This window comes from Zonotrichia leucophrys, chromosome 2 (genome assembly GCF_028769735.1).
Source record: "Zonotrichia leucophrys gambelii isolate GWCS_2022_RI chromosome 2, RI_Zleu_2.0, whole genome shotgun sequence".
In the NCBI taxonomy this organism is placed as follows: domain Eukaryota; kingdom Metazoa; phylum Chordata; class Aves; order Passeriformes; family Passerellidae; genus Zonotrichia; species Zonotrichia leucophrys.
The window spans coordinates 79,534,580-79,553,433 of record NC_088171.1 but is presented as its reverse complement, the minus strand read 5'-3'; the positions used below and the strand labels follow the sequence as shown (position 1 = coordinate 79,553,433).

The window sequence follows — 18,854 nt, the reverse complement described above, 5'->3', positions numbered from 1 at the left end:
ATGTGTATGCACTATAACCCATTTTGTAGAAAAACTATTCAGCGATTCACTAACTTGCCATTGACATCTAGCATAAATCTATCTCTCATGAACAACAATACTACAAAAAAAAGGTGAAACTTTCCTTCATACAAAATAAATAACAATTTCAACATCTATTTCAAGCTTATTAAAAAAGGTAGCCAAGAATCTGTCTAAGGAATAATAATGCTCAGCACTTAGAATATAAATTTTCCTTGATTTTATGACACTGGTAATGGATATATTTTTCAATTTAAATTCACATTTTTCATGCCTCACTAAATAAATACATGCTCATATATGATTATTGGTGCTAACCAATTATAATCATATTCAAGAAGTACTTTAGGCAACTTTAACACAGCAGCAGTTTCTCACCTGTTCTGAAATTCCATAAGTTCACTGTTAATTTTTTCAATGTCTAATTCCAACCAAAGAATATCATAGTAGCCACTGATGGTGTCAATGACACTGTTATATAGATTATAGAGTTTCTGCAGCAGATTCAATTGCTTCTTTATTTCAAGCAGTTGAGGACACTGAGTAACTGGCAAACCAAAAAGATCCTCTCCACCTGCACAAGTAATATATTTCCGAAAGAGATTATCACATTGATTCTAAGAAAGAAAAAGAAAAAAGTTAAATAAAATAACTAAATAATAATAAATTATTAAAAAGTTAATAAAAATTACTAAATATTCAAGATGTGAAATGATTATTAGAGCTGAATTAGAAAATGAAATAAAATAAGAAAATAAAATCTAGGAAATAATAGAAAGATGTAGAGAGATAGTAACAGCTTACACTGTCAACAGCTTTGTCAACAATTTTCTTGAGAAAAGCAACTTTTATTTAGCTTGGAGGCACATCTTTAGAAGCTGACAGGAAAACCATTTACTTCATGTGGCACAGTGACAGAACAATAAATGCTAAGATTGCACTTGAAAGAGGTGAAGCATGACACACAAAGAAATAAAAAGATGGATACAGCAAATTCTACCTCTCCAAGTATTCTGTGCAAATCTTATTGACTGTTGAAGGAAGAATTACTACCATTACAGCAGCAAAGAAAAATATAATTTAATTGTCAATTGCAATATAACTCAGGGAACATAGTAGGAAGTTAAATGAATAGCAGTATGGGAAATGGAGAAGCATTAAAAGTTGTTATTGCACGAATAGATATTAATAACGATACAAAGACAGACTTCAACCACAAAAAAATAAACACAGTAATGAACACAAGAATAGCCTATAGCCAAATACACTAAACCTGTGGGAAGGCTCTCATCAGAATATTGTATCTAGCAATCACTCCTCATTATCTGTACAGCCTTTATGTTGATTCCTAAAAAATTTTAGATTTTAACAGTATTCCTTGCAAATGCATAGAAAAATTCCAACATAGCTTGCACTGAGACAAAACAGACTTTGCCAAATGAGTAACCTTATCTATCAATGAAAGTTCATTCAACTACTGAGATTCCTTTTCAGAGCCTTTATGTGTTAGCTCACTTGCAGTGTTAGGTAATGTCCTAAAATTAACAGCACCTGGAATATAGTAAGCCTGTCATTGGCTTCCTGAGGTGTTAAACCAACCACCATTGGCCCATCCTAAAAGGAAAAAAAAAAAAAGACATCAATTTAGAGGATGAGAATAACCACAACTTATTTCTAATCAGCACTTTCTAAATGCTAACCTCAAACACTTTTGCAGCCTCCAGATCCCTTCCCCAGATTAGATATCAACTGAACCAAGGGATGACAGTTAACCTTCTAAAACAAACACTTTTTAAAAAAAGATTTTTAAAAATCAAATAAGGTAATTAATTGTATTTTTAATGCAGAAATTTTTCATTACACTGCAAAAGCTAGGAAATCATAGCTCATTTTTTGAGTAAAAGTCAACATTACTTAAATGATGACACAAGATTAGTTCACCTTCACTCATTCTAATGAAAAAGAATGTGAGAGCTTAAGTCACTTGTACATATATCAGAAAGAAAGAAGAGTTTTCTGATGCTAACATAGCTAATCATTAATCCTAGTCTTCACATTTGTTCATAATAACTAGATGCTTTTCAAAAACCTAAAATATCTCAATTCTTAATTTTTGGGAACTGATTACCAGCATTACTTACATCAGTCATATACAAAACATTAATCAAACCTGCCCTGAACTGAAACCCAAACACCATCTTAACAAGAATAAACCTACTCAACAGTAGAGGCTCATCCTACTATTTAGTCAAATCCAAAAACCTTTCCATGTTCCCATCGCTCTGAAAAAATTTCTCCAATACAATAAAATAAACACTTGCCTGATCATAATCTGAGTAGAACTGTGCACAGTCTTCAGTAAAAATCTTCACAGCATTAATAAGCTCTCCTCTGAAGTTTGGCTGCAAAGCAATGAGCTCATCCTGCACTTCATTTGCACGGATTAGCAGTTTTTCCCAAGTGTAGCGCAACGTGTCCACCTTCTCTGTCTCTTCCTTGGCAACAAGAAGATCATATTTGCTCAACATAGCATAGGATTCCTGCCAGAAATTTGGATCAAGATACATAAAATATCAACTTCACTTAACTTTGTAAACATATGGAAAACATGTATTGAAAATGCTAAAATTTAAAATTTTTAAGAATGAAGAATGATTGGTTAGAAAAAGAAATTCTGTTCTTCTTGCATAGCCATTATCAAAATTGGGCAAACCAATACCAAACTGGAAGAAACATCTGCATTTTTTTCTCAGAGCATTGATTTCAGCTTGCACCACCAACATATGAACATTCTACATAGTGAAAACCCTTGGTGAATTTTCTCTAAAACACAACTGACATTCCATAAATTAGCACAGGGTAGGGTAGCAATAAACCTGTGGCAGTTTCATTTGAAAATTTTTGTATAAAGTGAAATTATTTCCATTCATGCTTTCCAGTTTGATCAAATTGTAGCCAAATTTCAAAAATGGAAATGTAACTATCTGTCTACAATGCTGTGTGGAAAATATGCCAACTTCCCTTGCAAAACTGAAGCATCACTTCCTGTGCTTCAGAACCCAAGGCTCCTGTCTGCAGAATTGGAAGCTTATGGGCAATCAGGATCATGAACATGTCAGGAATCATGAACATGTCTTAGGAAAAAAAATTCTACTGAAAAATCAAAGGTGCATTTTGCCATATTATAGCATTCTTAAATAAACACTCTGGTCAGAAATGCAGAGAAAGAATTACCATCTGTTTTTAAGGCTGCCATTTGTCAGATGTTTTCAGTAAATGCATTCTATTCTATCACATTAACTTTTTTTTATGAAGTCAGCTGTTTTTGTTTATTTTAACTTATACAACTGATAAAAGCAATCAATCTCGGGTACTCTGCTTATCATTAGCTTTTTACTCTTCTTAAGGCTTAGCTAAAAAAAAAAAAAATTAGGAATCTCATTCCTTTCTATACACAGATTTCTTCCACAAAGTAAGAAAAGATTTCTTGCATTAAATACCTGTATTCTCATCTTCCTCTAACCCACATCATTCAATTTCTACACTATTCACTAAACCACATCTCACCTCAGCAAGTTTACATTTGCCCAAATCCGAATTTCACATAAAAAGGTTTACAGGAACACAAGCAGCTTGTCACTCAATATTCAACACATATTAAATCATACATTTTCAAAGTTCATTGTTAACCCAGAAAGTAACAGCTCTCTTGAAAGAGTACCCATACATGCAACATTTCCACTAGCTACCTCAATGGGGCCAATTTGAGAGTCAATAGAGATCTGTAGTTCTCTGATCTCTTTTAAAGCTGACATGGCTATTCTGATATCATCCAGGTCTGTGATGCTGCGACTTAACTTCTTGCCAGTTTCCTCTATAAAGGTCAAAATTCCTTCCATCTGTGTTCTGTACTTCTTATTGCAACGACACCCCAGCAAAGTCATCCAGGCTTTGGTTTCTGATCTCAGTGCTAGCTTCAGATCAGCTAAAAATATTGAACAATTAATAGATATTAGATATTGCAAATATTTGTTAAGATACACTTTCAGTCTTTTTAATTACATTTTTTCTCTTCAGTGCCAGTTCTGGTTTTTCAATCTAACCCTACACATGAGATGATGAAATCACATGGACATCTTCATGTGGTTTATAAAATTGCTTGCAATTCATTATTGCTTTCCTCCTAATCTTCTCAGAATTTATCATCTTTTCTACTGGAAAGATCATTTAAAAACATTGAACAATTAATATATATTAGATGTCATAGATTTTTTCCAGGATGTACCTACTGGAAAGATGAGGCTGGTCTCCATACTCGTCATCTTGCTCATTTACCATTATACAAACTTTTGTCCTATACATCATTAATGAATTGATTAATACTCTCATCAAAGCCTAAAATCTTTTCAAAAATTAATCTCTAAAAAAAATAACTTTGGGAGGAAATTAGGAATCTAATTACGAAAGCTGAAGAAAAAAAGTTTCATCATAGCACTGGTGAAATTGTTAGATAGCAGGGGATTCAGCTGTCTCACTGCATGCAGCTAAGGAGAAAAGTAACATAAACTTATCATCTTACTCCCATGAAATATGTACCCCTGGGAATCAGTGACACAAGGATGGGCAAACATCTGCCATCTACTATCCACCCCATAAGTGAGCAGATGTATCCAGGTGAGGTAATAAACTCCAGCTGAGCCTCACAGATATTCTTGTGTTAGTGTTTCGTTTGCAGCATTTACAGCCAAAACAGCAAACAGCCCTTCTCTCTCCCTTCCTCCTTCCCATTTTAATCTACTTCACCCATCCAATACTGTCACATCTCTCCTTCCTACTGGAGTCAGAAAGTACACGTCTCTGGAGAAAATCTGAACTCTACCAGTGTACAGGGCAATAGCTCCCACGCAGATGTATTCAGGCTCAGAACTGATTTTCAGGTCCAGGTCTTGGAAATGCAGAATTTCAGATTCAAACTCATAGAGTGATGGGTTTCCCTCCATTAATTTATTAATGGTTTCCTCCTTGTCCCTCTGCCATATATGGTGGTAACAACTAAAATTCTCCAAAGCTGTAAGCACTTCCTGAAAGACATTTAAAAGTTCAAAGGAAGATTCTCAGCATCATGTATATAACATGCATATAATTTCTTAGCAGCTGCTCATTGGAGTACACTACAAACTCCATAGTGGAGCAGGCTGAATCATCTCACTAAACAAATGGTTGCTGATAAATTTGTGCTAAAGCAAGTTCCATTACTGATCACACAGATGTGATGTTGTTCATCACATCAAATTTGTCAGATTAGTTTAAACATTTGCCAATTAAGTGAATCTTCAGTCAATAAAATCATTGGAATCAGTAGGAAGTAAAGTTTAAAACTAGGATACAGTACACTTGTCCTTCCCTGCCATTTCTTAAGCTAGAAACTCAAACCTGAGCTCCAGGGCCCAGCATAACAAGAAAAATTCATTCTGAAATAATGAAGCTATGAGACAATTTTTTTAACATTAATTTTTACACTCAATTCAGGTCTCTTTGATTTGAATATCATTAAATGAGTGTGAAAGAGAATTATTCTTTTGGTTCTCAGGAGTTCATAAAAATGTGAGAAAGTTAAACCATCCCTGCATCTAATTAAACAAGTAAATGAGAGATGAGTGCTACGAAAAATAATCCACACCATGACTTATGATAAATATAGTACATGCAGGCATTTAAAGCCGACTACATGATAAAAGTTTACGGTATTACAAAATACAAAATACCAAAATACCATGATAACTATCCACCATTATCAACTATTCGGCACCAGTCTGGTAGCTATGTTTTAGTAGCACTGAAGTTACAAAGTTAAAGATTTTCACATAGCAAGACTCTTAAAAGATTGGACCAGCCCCAGAAGAAACTGATGCAAAGCTCTCTAAAGAAATACAATTTACTAAAGAGTGCATAGAATAAGAACAAGGCAAAGAAATTATGCATATCCTTTAAAATATATCCTAACCTACACTAGCAAACTCTACACAGCACTTTACAAATGCCAATCTGACAGCTAATTTTCCTCTAAAAACCTTCATACCCTCTTTGTAAAGTGGTCAGAAATCATGCTGGCTTCATTAGCTACACATAACACAACTACACTTAGAGTTTTTTATGATGTTTTAATTTATGCAATATTAAAAACCTCATCTCTTGGAACAGAGCACACTTAATCCATGTTACACTTTTAAAGCATATTTGCAAATTTTCAGCCACATGTTTTCTATCCACCATCCTAAACTTTTTCATTATTACATTTCATTACAGCTTTAAATGCCTACCCTTATTACCCAAGGATAATAAAACTAACACATTAATATCCCTTGAATAGTGATATTAAATTAACATCTCAACTGTCTTACCCCTTTTGTAGAATTGATGGCACTGCTGAGTAAAGACACTAATTTAATAATTTCTTTGTTCTCTGAAACATGCTTGAAGTAGTTCTGGCTTTCTGCAGTATCAGATGAACTGAGTGATGCTGCATCTGATCCACTATCTATAAAAGAAGATTCAAATATAGATGCAGGCTTAGGACAGACATACTGGTTAGGAGAAGTGAATTCCTACAGACAAAACCGAATTACATATTTTTTCAACGAGCATGCATTTTAAAGTTGAGTGTTCTTAAAGGCAACTTGAAATCAAAGAGGCCAACACAAATTCATAAACATCTCAGTTTTAGTAAAATTGTTCCATCTAGGTACCCTGTGAAATTTGGAACAAGTTCCACACCAATCTTTCAAACAGAATCTTTCCTCTTCTCTTTTCCCTCAAGGTTTATGCTCTATGCTTCATCTAAGTGATTCATCTATATATCAGCATTTGCTTACTTTGCTTACTTACAGCACTAAGCATTTGTATTTTCTGAAATACCCCGCAACTGACAATTTGAAATACAAATTAACTCTGAGAAGATGACCATAATCAGTCCACAAAAAAGGAATAAAGGTTTAAAAAGTCCATCACTTAGCAAATATCCACAAGTTTGACTTTATCATCATTTTTTATTTCATCTCTTGCAAGCCAAATTCTTAGTTTTGAAAGACTAATTCAACCTCTTAACCAGTTCTAGTATTACTGTCCTACTTTTTAGGTGCATAAGAGAGAGCTAACATAAAAGGACTCAAATGTATTTTCTAAGTATCTCAGGTACAATGTAGAGCAATTAACTCTCCTTCATTTTAAACCGTTTCAGAGAAGAAAAACCCAATGAAAGATACAATCTTGAATTTCCTTGAACTAATGACTTCATCAACCTAATGTCTGGTCACAGAACAGAATAATGAAAATCCTTTTAGAAATTCTACTTTATTCAATCTTTTACACAATCCTCTTTACACCAATATTGCAATTTACATAGGCATTGTTATTCAATACCAGGTATTGTGAAAGTTCTTCTTAAAGGGTAAGCACAAGTTCTAAGATGCCATTTGAACACGCCAAATTACAACCACACTGGCAAATCATGAAAGATTATTTTGTAGCAAAATGACTGTAATTGAAACCAATATAAATGCTATGACCAAAGCATTAAAACTCTTCAAGAAGCCCAAAAAATCCCCTTACTCAAATCCACAGAAGGACAAGTGACAAACCTGCCTTCTAATGAGAAAGAGATTTCTTCTCCGAGGCAATTTTACATCTATGAGGTTGTTTAAATTCTATCAAGTCTACTGTTTTTGATGTATTTTGTAATTAATATCTTCCAATAGATTCTGTATAAATCACAATTACCTAACATTCAAATTTAGTGATTTCAGAGTTTATCATTACCATGGATGCTCTTCTTTCCAGTCTCTTTCATTCCATCATCAGAATTGCCGTCTCTGTTCCCACACTGCAACAGAATAACTTTTCTCTCTAACACTTTCTCCTGGAAAGAAAATAAAGCTTATTTTTTTATTTGCAGCAGTTTTGCACCACTAGTTCTAAGTAAGGCTGTTAAAGACACCAACCTTGGATATTCTCTCCTTACTCCAATGTTGAACTCCTTTCATTACTTTCACAATACTATCTACAGCTTTATTAAGTGTCTGCTGTACCTCATCCAAAGAGGGTGTCATGATGATATTAGGGATAGATAGGTTAATATTAGTCCTAATTATAGGATAAGTACCTTTTTTCTTCTTAGACATACTGTGATTTTCTAAATAAAAGACAAAAACAGGAGACAAAAACAAAAAGCTGTTCATATTTTTTCCAAGACATCAAACTAGATATTGTTTTGATATAAACCAATAAATATATCCCTTAATGTAGAGTATTGAGTGTAATTTCTGAAGGGAAAAAGAATTCCTGAGTAATTTATAAGATGTACTGCAAAACTGCACAGCAGCATAAGTGAAAAGTAAGTGCAAAGCTATTCTTCTCCATGAAGCTCCTCTTCAACTTGCTCTGTAAAGCTAAATTCTGTTTAGCACACAATTTTGTTATCCGGCTGGTACTCCCAGTAAGCATATTAAATTGGGCACAGAACCTCCTTAGAATCTCATACTATTGTATGCCTTATAAACTATAGAGACCAAAGTCAAGTGCCCTTATTTTCATTTCTTAAAGGCATGCGACAATAAAAAACTTCAAAAGTGTTCCATCACTATGCATGGAAATATCTGAAGGCAATTAGTAAGAGAAAAAAGACCTCTCTATTGTTTTTTATACAGTTTTATGTAAAAAGTAAGGTCAAACAGATCTTGTCAAGTTATCAAGGCCTTAATTTGTCAAGTTAATAATTGATAACTTTTAAGTGATAACTTAGCAAGCTATCAAGGTCTTGTAGAAACTTATCTATCAAGTCTAGTTCCAAATATAATATTGACTTCAGAACAGTACGGTGACTCCTAAGAGAAACAGCACTGTAATGACACTTTCTTACTGTCACAAGAAAAAAAAAAAACCTTTGGAAATACTCAATGTTACCAACTGTAACTTAACAAGACAGCTTAATCAAAATTCCTTTGTTTTCCCCTCTTTTACACTTGCAAGTCTTATTTATACAGTTATGGGGTATTACAGTTATATTTTTCTTTATATAGCCTAAAGAGCAATGCACTGCAATGAGGCCACCTAAGAAGTTGATGGAGGAAGATGCATGAATGCGCTTGCGGATGCTCTCCAGAGTGTGTCGAATGACTTTCAAAAGGGCATCAATGTTACGATCATTGAAGTATGAAAGCAGTTCATTGGCTTCTTCCTCTAACTTTTCTAACTCCATTCTCTTCCTCTTTGCTGTAGGAGACAGGCCCTCACTGGAATTTTGTGAGGAAGTCAAGCTTTTTGATCTTCTTTCCTCTTCTGTTGCTAAAACATCATAAATGCAGTTAGTTAAATGCATGTAAGGGACTTGAAAATACCATGCAACACCTCCACAGGTGTCTGAAATAATTTTAAGAAAGGGCAAAATTACTCATTTTCAATCTGCACCCCAGTGTGACAGGCCTATTTCTATCTGCCTTATTCAGTACAAACTGGTAGAATTATAATCACAATTTAGATATTATTTCTTATTCTCTTTCTCTAGGAAGTCCAGCAATTAATCAAGGCTACTAAGTAGTTCTATGGCATAAACCTTTCAATGTCCAAGTTAGATAAATAATACTGACCTAGTCTGTAGATGACAAATGATTGCTAGATTATTCATTATCCAGGAAAATTCAAAGAAAAGTCTTTAGACATTAGATACTATTCAGTACTTCAGTCACCTAAGTTACAATTTCCCCAACAAAAATTATCAGCATGAAAAACAAACAAACACCAAGGAATACAATACATCATTCTTACCTGTATTTTTGTCCTCTTTTTCACCACTGGGTACAATTGACTTCTCACCTTCTTTACTGACGTGCTCCTCAGTGTCAAGCAACATGTTTATCAGATCATTAGCAGCAGCTTCCACCAGTGAGCTTTTTAAGTGTAAAGTTTGAGAACCTTTTATACAGAGCTCCTGTTATCAAACCAAAACAATATGTACTTATTGTCACAATCCTCATGTCAATTTCACAGTCACAGCAGCCTTTATTAATACAAATGTCAAGGCCTAAGATTTGTGAAAAACCAGATCTATATAGAACATTAATTATAAATTGGTTTGTTCCAAAACACAAGATCAACGATAGATCAACAAGGCATTGTAAATGTCTTTCAATATTGTTTTGCCTTCTTTCTCAAATCACATGACTCATTAGTTGATATCATGAATCAATATTTATAATGCCTAGTTTCACTAAAAGGCTCCCAAAAGCAATAGCTTATTAATTTTCTTAACTTTCCAATGTAGGAGATTTAACACTTCTTTTAATCATTGCCAGTTTACATTATTTGGCTGTGCCATAATGAGTATTAGCCAATCATATTTCCCATTTACAGCTAAAAAGAAGATAAAAGCTACACAAAATGTATTTATTATTAAAACAAACACTAAAATTATCAGCTAGAGAGAGAAGAAATCAAAGAATGAGATTAAATAAAATTGAGAATTTAATTACAGTACTGTGCATGTATTTTCTCCCATACTTATAATAAAATCAATCAAGTATGCTTCAGCTAACTATAATTTTTATCGGCAATGGCCTTTTCATATTTTGTTTATTTGGTCTCTTATATTTCACTCATCTTAAACAAACATGACCACCCTTGTTTAATTAAAAATCAATAATGGGAAATATTCAGACATTTCCAAATTTTAGGATAATCTTTGGGCTTCCTAATGGTTCTGTTGAGTTGAGAGAGAAGGCAGATATTACTTGTAATATCCCAGCAACACTAAACAAAGTACTCTGGGATTTTTCTTCTGGGTAATTATTTTTGCTTCAGCAATTACTTTAGAAACTTAAAAACACCTGTTAGGTGACAAAAGTTATTTCTAGTTATTTTTAATTTCTAAAAATTACAGTAAGCTTACAAACTGTTACTATTTTCATTGTACCCACAACTGGGGTTCTTATACCACTTACTCTGCTAACTCAACTCAATTGACCATTGTAATTTCTGTGTGTGTAATTGCTATGTAGCAGTTCAAGTTTTCAAGTTACCATAGTGTTCAGAGAAGATTTTGTGCTCGCTCTCACATATTTTTACCTTACTGAATATACATTTTAATACCTGCCCAGTCAGGAAGGCAGCAGCAGGAAAAACAACTATGTGTTGTGAGGCTCACAAACTGCTACTAATTATTTAAAGTTTTACTCTGCATTTAACAACAAGGTGAGTTGTTACAAAGGCCAAAGAGTTAAAAACACTAAAATAATCAAAACTTTGATTTGTAATACTTATTACTACAAGAGAAAAGGAATAGGGTTTATGTACTTGATTTACTACAGTCTTTCTCAAACAACCAAATTTTATTTCAGAAGAAAACACATTAGACATTACAAACTAAAACACGATACCTTACTACTGCCTCACAAAATTCTTTTGACATAATAATGACCTTAATCAGCTTTCTAACCAACAATTTATATGTTTATAGTTAATTACCCTCAACATAATAGTATTTTGATGGGGTGAAGGAAGGGTGTTTTCCCAGAACACCCTCACCCAGGTACTCCTGCGTATATTTTCCACATACCATTACCCACTCAGGAGAGTTTGAGATACTCATTTCACAATCCTTTCCATAGTATTTACTCTCCTCAGGCAATTGCTGGAGAATTCCCTTATTTAAACAGGAATAATGACCAAAAAAAAAAAAAAGCTACTATGATAGAGGTAAAATTTTTGAGTGATATGAAGGCATAAAAGAAATATCATATACTATCTGGCTTGACATTAAAAATAGAATAGAACATCTCAGCTCAGATCTATTTGCATTTGGTACTTTTGTTCATTTTTAAGATCCCAAGCAAGTGGGGATTTCCACTGTATCCCATTTCCATTGTATCCCATGTATGCTTCATTAATTCTGCATTCAGAGGTTTTCTATCTCATAAAAAAGAAAAATATCTAAACTCAAAATCATCAATCTCTTCTTCATGAAACTTTTATCTACTAACCTTAGTCTTTTGAAGGAATTCCTCACAGCTCTGTGGTTCATCTTCTGGCAATATACAGAGTGGCACTCTATTCATTTCTCGAAGGACAGCATCAATACGAAATTCAACCAAGTTATTCACTTGATCAAGCAATAACTCCAGCCCAGCTTTTGAAGAAAACAGAACATTCAAGACAAGCTTAAAAGTTTGAATTAATAGCCTTTGCAGAGTCGCTCAGTGTTGCTTTACCTCAACAAACAAGAGTGCCAAACAATCCAGAGTGTTATTTTACCTTGACAAACTATCATATTCAACTGTATATGAATTCTGCATCTTAACCAATTTACTCCACACATCTAAACTTTTATGGCAAGCTTCACCACAAGAACCATAATTAACTTTTTGCATAACAGATACTTACCTAGCATATGCTATCTACATGCTAAAAGATAACTATAATAATGTATAAATATAAGCTATTACACAAATATATATAGCATAGCTTTTTACATAAAATACAGTATATATTATAAATGTATATAAGATTAACTTAAAGTATATATATTTCAAACATGAAGACATTAACATTTAATTGAGTGCCAACAATGTTTCATCTTCTCCTATAGCTTGAACAAGTTGCAACTTAGAGAATCTACTGCAAACAGTAACTTTCAGCAAATAAAATCTCTATGCTTCAAACAAATGTTAGAGGCCAAATAGCTAACAATAGTTAACAGAAAACAATCATTAGAATTTTAAAAGTTTAATAGCAATCTGCTCTCAATGCTGAAGCTGAAATAGCAGCAAGGTGCTTGGTCCAAACTCAAATTACTTTTATTATTCAAAATTAAATTAAGCATAATGTCAGGCTAGCATCCAAATTGCACTTTAATCTGCCATTTCAAATGAAGAAAATTTCCACTATAACTACTTATGCAATTTCAAGAAGCAAAATTTGTTTGCTGTATTAATTAGGCTGAAGAAAAAGGAATTTGCTATCTTCAGAAAAAATCCACATCTCAGTAAAACCTTGTGATAATATTTTGAAAACACTACAAGCTCATCTGTTTTCTAAAGCTGTTGTCCAAGATGCGTGTGCACTAGTTTTAAAGAGATTGATGTTTAAAAAAAAATTAATATGAAATGCTATTGAGCAATGACAGTGCCAACTGAGTCAGGGTTTTATTCCTTGAGAAGTTGTTTTGTACATTACAGAAACAAATAGCAGGACTAGGAAAAGTCTGAAACCTAGGAGCTCTTTTAAAAAGTAGATATCACTCTTTAAATTTTAAATTGAGTAGATATCACTCAAAAATATTTGATGAACATACAAGACAAAAAGAAGGTGGTGTTATAAAATAAATGTTTCATGAAATACAGGACAGGTAAAAATTCTGATATCTTTTATATATAAACCAATTAAGTGCAAATCATGTAGAGAACTGTAATCTCATAATATAACTTGCATATGTATAGGACAAATAACCAGAAGTTAATGGAAGGAGACAAGTAACCTACCTAGCTTAGAAAAAACTGTATTAATGTATTTCTCAATATTCAAGGATGTCCAGCTCAATAACATTAGACCTGGCTGGATAGCATCATCTACAATTACTAATCGAGGAGCCATCAGTTGTTCAAAAGGGTGTTGTATTTTCAGTTTAATTCTTTTGTATTCTGCCAACATCACCTGAAATAAATAATGAAAATATTAGTTAATATACATTGATTTGAACCTCTTCATGTACACACATTTATTACTTAAACTAAGAAAACTTATCTATATGCACATTTCTGAAATTCTTAAGAAGTTATAATTAATTGCTTGGGAAAGGTTTTCATTATTTTTGGCATAAGTTCACAATTTATTGCTCTTTATGTCTCTACATATATTTGTTGCTCTGTGTGAAGCACTACTTCACACAGAAACCAATCTTTGATTGCACTGGTGCTGCGATGGAGTTAATTTCTTTCTCAACGACTCACATGATGACATGGTTTAGATTTGTGACCACAGCTGTGTTATTAACACACTGATATTTTGGGTATTGCTAAACAGTGCTCATACAGCCCTGAGTCCTTTTCTGCTTCTCACACTACTCTGCTGGTGATGGGGGACACACAAGACACTGGGAAAGAATGTGGCCAGGACCCCATTGATTAATGGGATCCCATGTCTATGACATCATGCTTGAAAATGAAAGCTGGGAGAAGAAGGAGGGAGGGGGACACTCAGAGCTATGGTGTTTGTCTTCCTAAGCAGCTGTGATACTGCCTAGTTTTAATAGATTAATTCCTTATTTTCTTCCCTTGTGCATGCACCTCTTGCCTTTCCTATTAAATTGTCTTTATCTCTACTCACATGTTTTATATTTTAACCTTCAGATTCTCTCCCTCATTCCAAGGAGGGGAGTAAGGGAGCAGCTGTGTGACATTTGGTTGCCTACTGGGTTTAAAGCACATAACAGAAAAATCTTGCAAATTTCAGTTGGTAAATGAGCGTTACAGAAGACAAAAAGCCCAAGGAAGACTTTCTAGGTGAACTTTCCAGCAATTCTAATAAGATCAGCCTTACCAAAACTATATTATACTATTTTCTTTCTAATACCTCTTTAACCCACTGATTTGGTTTCACATGTTTGGCAATAACATTACAACTTAAAGTGATACAGTCTTGATTACTTTGGGTTGTTTGTTTTTTTTTTTAAGTAGTCCTTTGAGTACTATAAAATCATTTGACTACTATAAACTTATAAAGCTATAGGTTTCTGGACATCTATTTTTGAATTCCCATCTTGAGTCACTGAGAATCTTGTCTGTTCATAGGCAGATGAAGGACTTAAAAGACAGAGAAATGGAAGTTTCACTTCTTTTTAAACTGTTCCACAGACATCTGTGTAAAACAGCAGTGCTAGAAAAACACAAAAAAGGCTGCTGCTTGCTGCATGCTTTACACTTTTAAAAAGTGAACCACTTGTTCCTCCCTCTCAGGTATTCTCTCAAAACAAATGTTGACCAATGTTGACTTCATTATCGGATAAGAGATAAATTGCTTATCATTTAGAAAGCAAGCAACAGCACAAGGCATTTTGTAAGCTTCCTTTCCTCCCCATTCTCATCTCTGCCCCAGATTCTGCAGAGCTTCCCCAAACCCAAGTATCTGAGAAGTAACTTCACAGAAAACATGAAGCCAAGAACATTTTTAGGTGCCTCAAGACAATCATACAAATAAGAAAATAGATTTGCAGATGTTTTCTTAGTGCATAATTGTCGATCTTCATTCATCCTCTTCCATATGTATAGAAGCCAGGCATCTTAATGTACAGCACACATACATAAAATAACTAATGTAAACCCACGTGCAAATTGTTGGCAATCTTCCTGTACCAGCCTCTCTGCTGCTGAATAACACTTGCAAATGGTGGAATTTCAAGGCACATGCGAGCCATGCAGTCTGTTTCTCTGATTAAAGTTAATATTTGAGGGTCAAAATTCACAAATAATTCTCCTGTTTCTGGAGCTTTTACCAAGAGAGTTGCTTGAAGTCCTCTTTTAGTAAATTCAATCTGCAGGAAATAAAGTCATCATTCAGACAAGCCACTACAACAAAATACTTCGGTTCGCATATAAATATCACTTTTGCAGATTCTAAAATCAGGCACTGCTGATAAAGATTGATACATTATATCCATTGATACATCGATTGATATATTAATCCAAAACCAAAATTTATTAACACAATGTCTGTGGACTCAAATGCTTAATAATCTGCTATTTATCTAAAAGATATTCTTATGTTGAGTCTTGGATGTTATAAGCTGCATTCCACAGTACAAAATCAAATCAGAGCCATGGATTTTCTTGCTTCATCCATCTTAAATCTTAAACCTCATCTCCTTAGAACTTACTGCATATTCTGCAATAAGGCTGCACATAACTTCCCCAATGAATTAAAGTATTCTTGAATAACTTCTTCACATATCATTTGAATCAACCTATCCCCATTTCTCCTTTCACTTGTTTTCCAATAGCTAATAGATATACCAACCATAATGGTACTGATAATTATAACCAACACCAGGGCAAATCTTTTAAAATACTAAAATTAATGCTTATTATAGATTTTTTTTTCATTCTTAAAAGCAAAGTATAATCACACAATTGATTTAACTGCTTTATTTAAATATTAGAAGACCATTTGTTCTCTATATGACTACAAAGGACAGCATTCCTTAGATCACCACACACTGAAAATTTGGCTGACACCAAAAAGCAATCCTGCCTTAGGCAGGCAAATTTTTCCTACATTAAAAAATTTGCTGCTGTTCTTATTTTCCAGTTGTCCTTGGTTGATGTAACTTTACTGTTCTTTATTCACTCCTCAAATTTCATGTATCACATTACATTGAGATGGGGCTTATTTCTATGCCATAGTTTCAGAACCCATTGATATCTTTCAGTGCACTTTTTTCTTTTTTTATGAAACACAGAAAATTTGCATGACCTTTCAATGTCTAAAATATAGTGGAGTATACTGCTTGCTTCAGCAATATTATGTACTATCAAGACATTTTACACAGCATTTTTCAAGAAATAATCTAATCAATTTTTGTGAATGAAGATGTCATGCTTTATCCACTATCATCAGTCTTCCAAGAAAAAAAAAAGCTCAATGGCACTAAAGAGAAGCTGATTTTTTTTCTGTAAAGTTCAACTGCAAATCTTACTGTACTCATTTTTGAGCTTCATACTCATTATTCCCACTCTCAAGTCTTCTTCTGCTGTTTATAATTTTCTTCTCAAGCAGTTTTCATTGTTAAGGTAACAGAAAATGGCAATGGAAATAAGGGGTAGATTGAAGGCAGAAATTTTACACTGCCAAATAATTACAGTAACTTTAACAATTCCAGGTAATTTATTATTTTAATATGTCCACGTAGAACATCATTTGCTATAGAAAAAAAAACCAAAACCAAAACAAACAAAAAAAATTTTAAAAAATAAAAAACCACCTTGGACTAACATGATGTTAACCATCCATTAACAAGTAGAAAAAATAGGGGCAAAAATGTTCAGAAATCTCAGAGAGTGACACTAAACTTAACATTTATATTGTACAGAGGAATAAAAAGTAGCAGGAGCTGGAGTCCTATCTGTGTTGGATTTGTATTCCCCACAGGACACCGGCCCCTCTCGCGTTTTTCTTTTGTTCAGGAGTAGAGCAGGAGCTCCACCTTGTGTTCTGTGGCGCTCACGTCCACACCCGTGTGCACTCTTGCCTGAAAGAAGAGACTACAGAGCAGTAGTCACAATTTTTTTTTGCCGTACCTGGTAGACTAGTGCATGTATGTTAATGTGAATACACTTTTCATGTCTTTTCAATTCATGTGTGTACGTTCCAAACAGGAAATTTTGTTCAAATCCACCTCTCTTTGTTCCCACCTAATGAGTATAAAGTGGGAGCAGGCTCAGGAACTTTATATAGCTGCCAAGTGTGATTTGACTGCTAGAGGAGAAAACAGACAGGTAACAACAGATTAGAACAGATTAGAATCAGAACTCAGATGATTTGGACCTCATAAAGGAAGGCACTACTTCAGGGGAGATGCCTGGGATGTTATGGTTATTTCAGAAAAGATGAAAGGCAAATGTACTTGACTGCTCCATCAAGGCACAGTACATGTCAGAAAATCTGATCACTAGATCATCTAACAAATGATGTAGCCCCACAAGAATCATACATTCTCATCAGTCTTTATAGATGAGACAAGGCAGTGAAAACTATCATCAGTATACTCTGAATGACTCCAGCTCAGTGCTGGAATCAAAGAGAAACTGAGTCCAAGATAGAAACACTAAACAAATGCAGAAGGTTTCCTGAAGCACTACAATTCATTCCATAAAATATGAGGGATATGCACCAGCTCTCTGTGAAGAGCACATGAAAACATATGAACTCCCTATGCTAGCAGAATAAGCATTAAAGATCTTTCCAAGTACAATAACAGTTTTCATTACTGCCTGGAAGCAGGACCAACTATGTGCAGGATAACAGTGCCAATTTAGGATATGATGTTCCTGTGCCATAATGTATAATGAAAAAACAATTGAGGTACTACTGTTCATGTTCCTTGATTCCCAGCCTGCACTCAATTCCAGATTAATCATCAATAATATATATTCCCACTAAGTCTCAATACAGCATATTTTATGCACTCTAATATTGCAGTAATTTCTCCTGGTTTACTATGCCAAATTGACACAAAAAATTCCCACTTACAGTATCAGACAATCAAGTCTGGTGACTCTTTCAACTACATTTCACACCACATGTCAAAGGCAAGCATGAAATGGAAGGATGGGGGAAACCTTATATATTCAGACTGGAGAAAAGGCAGCTGGTACCTCTTGTCCCAGATCAGGTCTAAGACTACGTTTGAGAAGACTGATGTTTATCAGCACCACAGATTTCCACAGTGTACAAAAGCTGGGCCTCAGTTCCAAAAACAACAAATGCATTGACAGGTGTCACACAGCTTTCAAAACCACAGTCTGGAGATTCTTATCCTTTTTTTTCAGCTTTGCAAGGCTGAGGCCAATTTTTCTATAAGATGCTCTATTACAAGGCAACAAAGAAATTGGAGGTGAAAAATATGCCAAAACAATAGTAGAAACTTGCAGAGATTTTAAGGCCTTAAAGTGGCCCCTGCAGAAGCCACCTGATAATATAAAGGTAGTCAGAGGTTCTATGTACAAAATCCAAGAGAGTAAAATGAGTCAAAGGAGATTTAGAATTTAAGGTGAACCATGCTCTATGAAGAATAT

The 18,854-nt window shown here is 34.0% G+C and overlaps 1 protein-coding gene across 1 annotated transcript in view; it reads right to left on the bottom strand.

Moving 5' to 3' along the window:
* The window catches only part of DNAH5 (dynein axonemal heavy chain 5), a 116,447-nt gene that overhangs the window by 74,002 nt on the left and 23,591 nt on the right, over window positions 1–18,854 (bottom strand). Inside the window, exons 15-27 of the mRNA XM_064705499.1 lie at window positions 15,389–15,595; window positions 13,548–13,719; window positions 12,051–12,196; window positions 9,841–10,003; window positions 9,127–9,360; window positions 8,019–8,209; window positions 7,837–7,936; window positions 6,423–6,559; window positions 4,901–5,102; window positions 3,771–4,006; window positions 2,343–2,561; window positions 1,573–1,635; window positions 400–638 (exon numbers count right to left, since the gene is read on the bottom strand). Of these exons, the coding sequence (XP_064561569.1) occupies window positions 400–638; window positions 1,573–1,635; window positions 2,343–2,561; window positions 3,771–4,006; window positions 4,901–5,102; window positions 6,423–6,559; window positions 7,837–7,936; window positions 8,019–8,209; window positions 9,127–9,360; window positions 9,841–10,003; window positions 12,051–12,196; window positions 13,548–13,719; window positions 15,389–15,595 (2,309 nt within the window). The remainder of the gene's footprint in view (window positions 1–399; window positions 639–1,572; window positions 1,636–2,342; window positions 2,562–3,770; window positions 4,007–4,900; window positions 5,103–6,422; window positions 6,560–7,836; window positions 7,937–8,018; window positions 8,210–9,126; window positions 9,361–9,840; window positions 10,004–12,050; window positions 12,197–13,547; window positions 13,720–15,388; window positions 15,596–18,854) is intronic.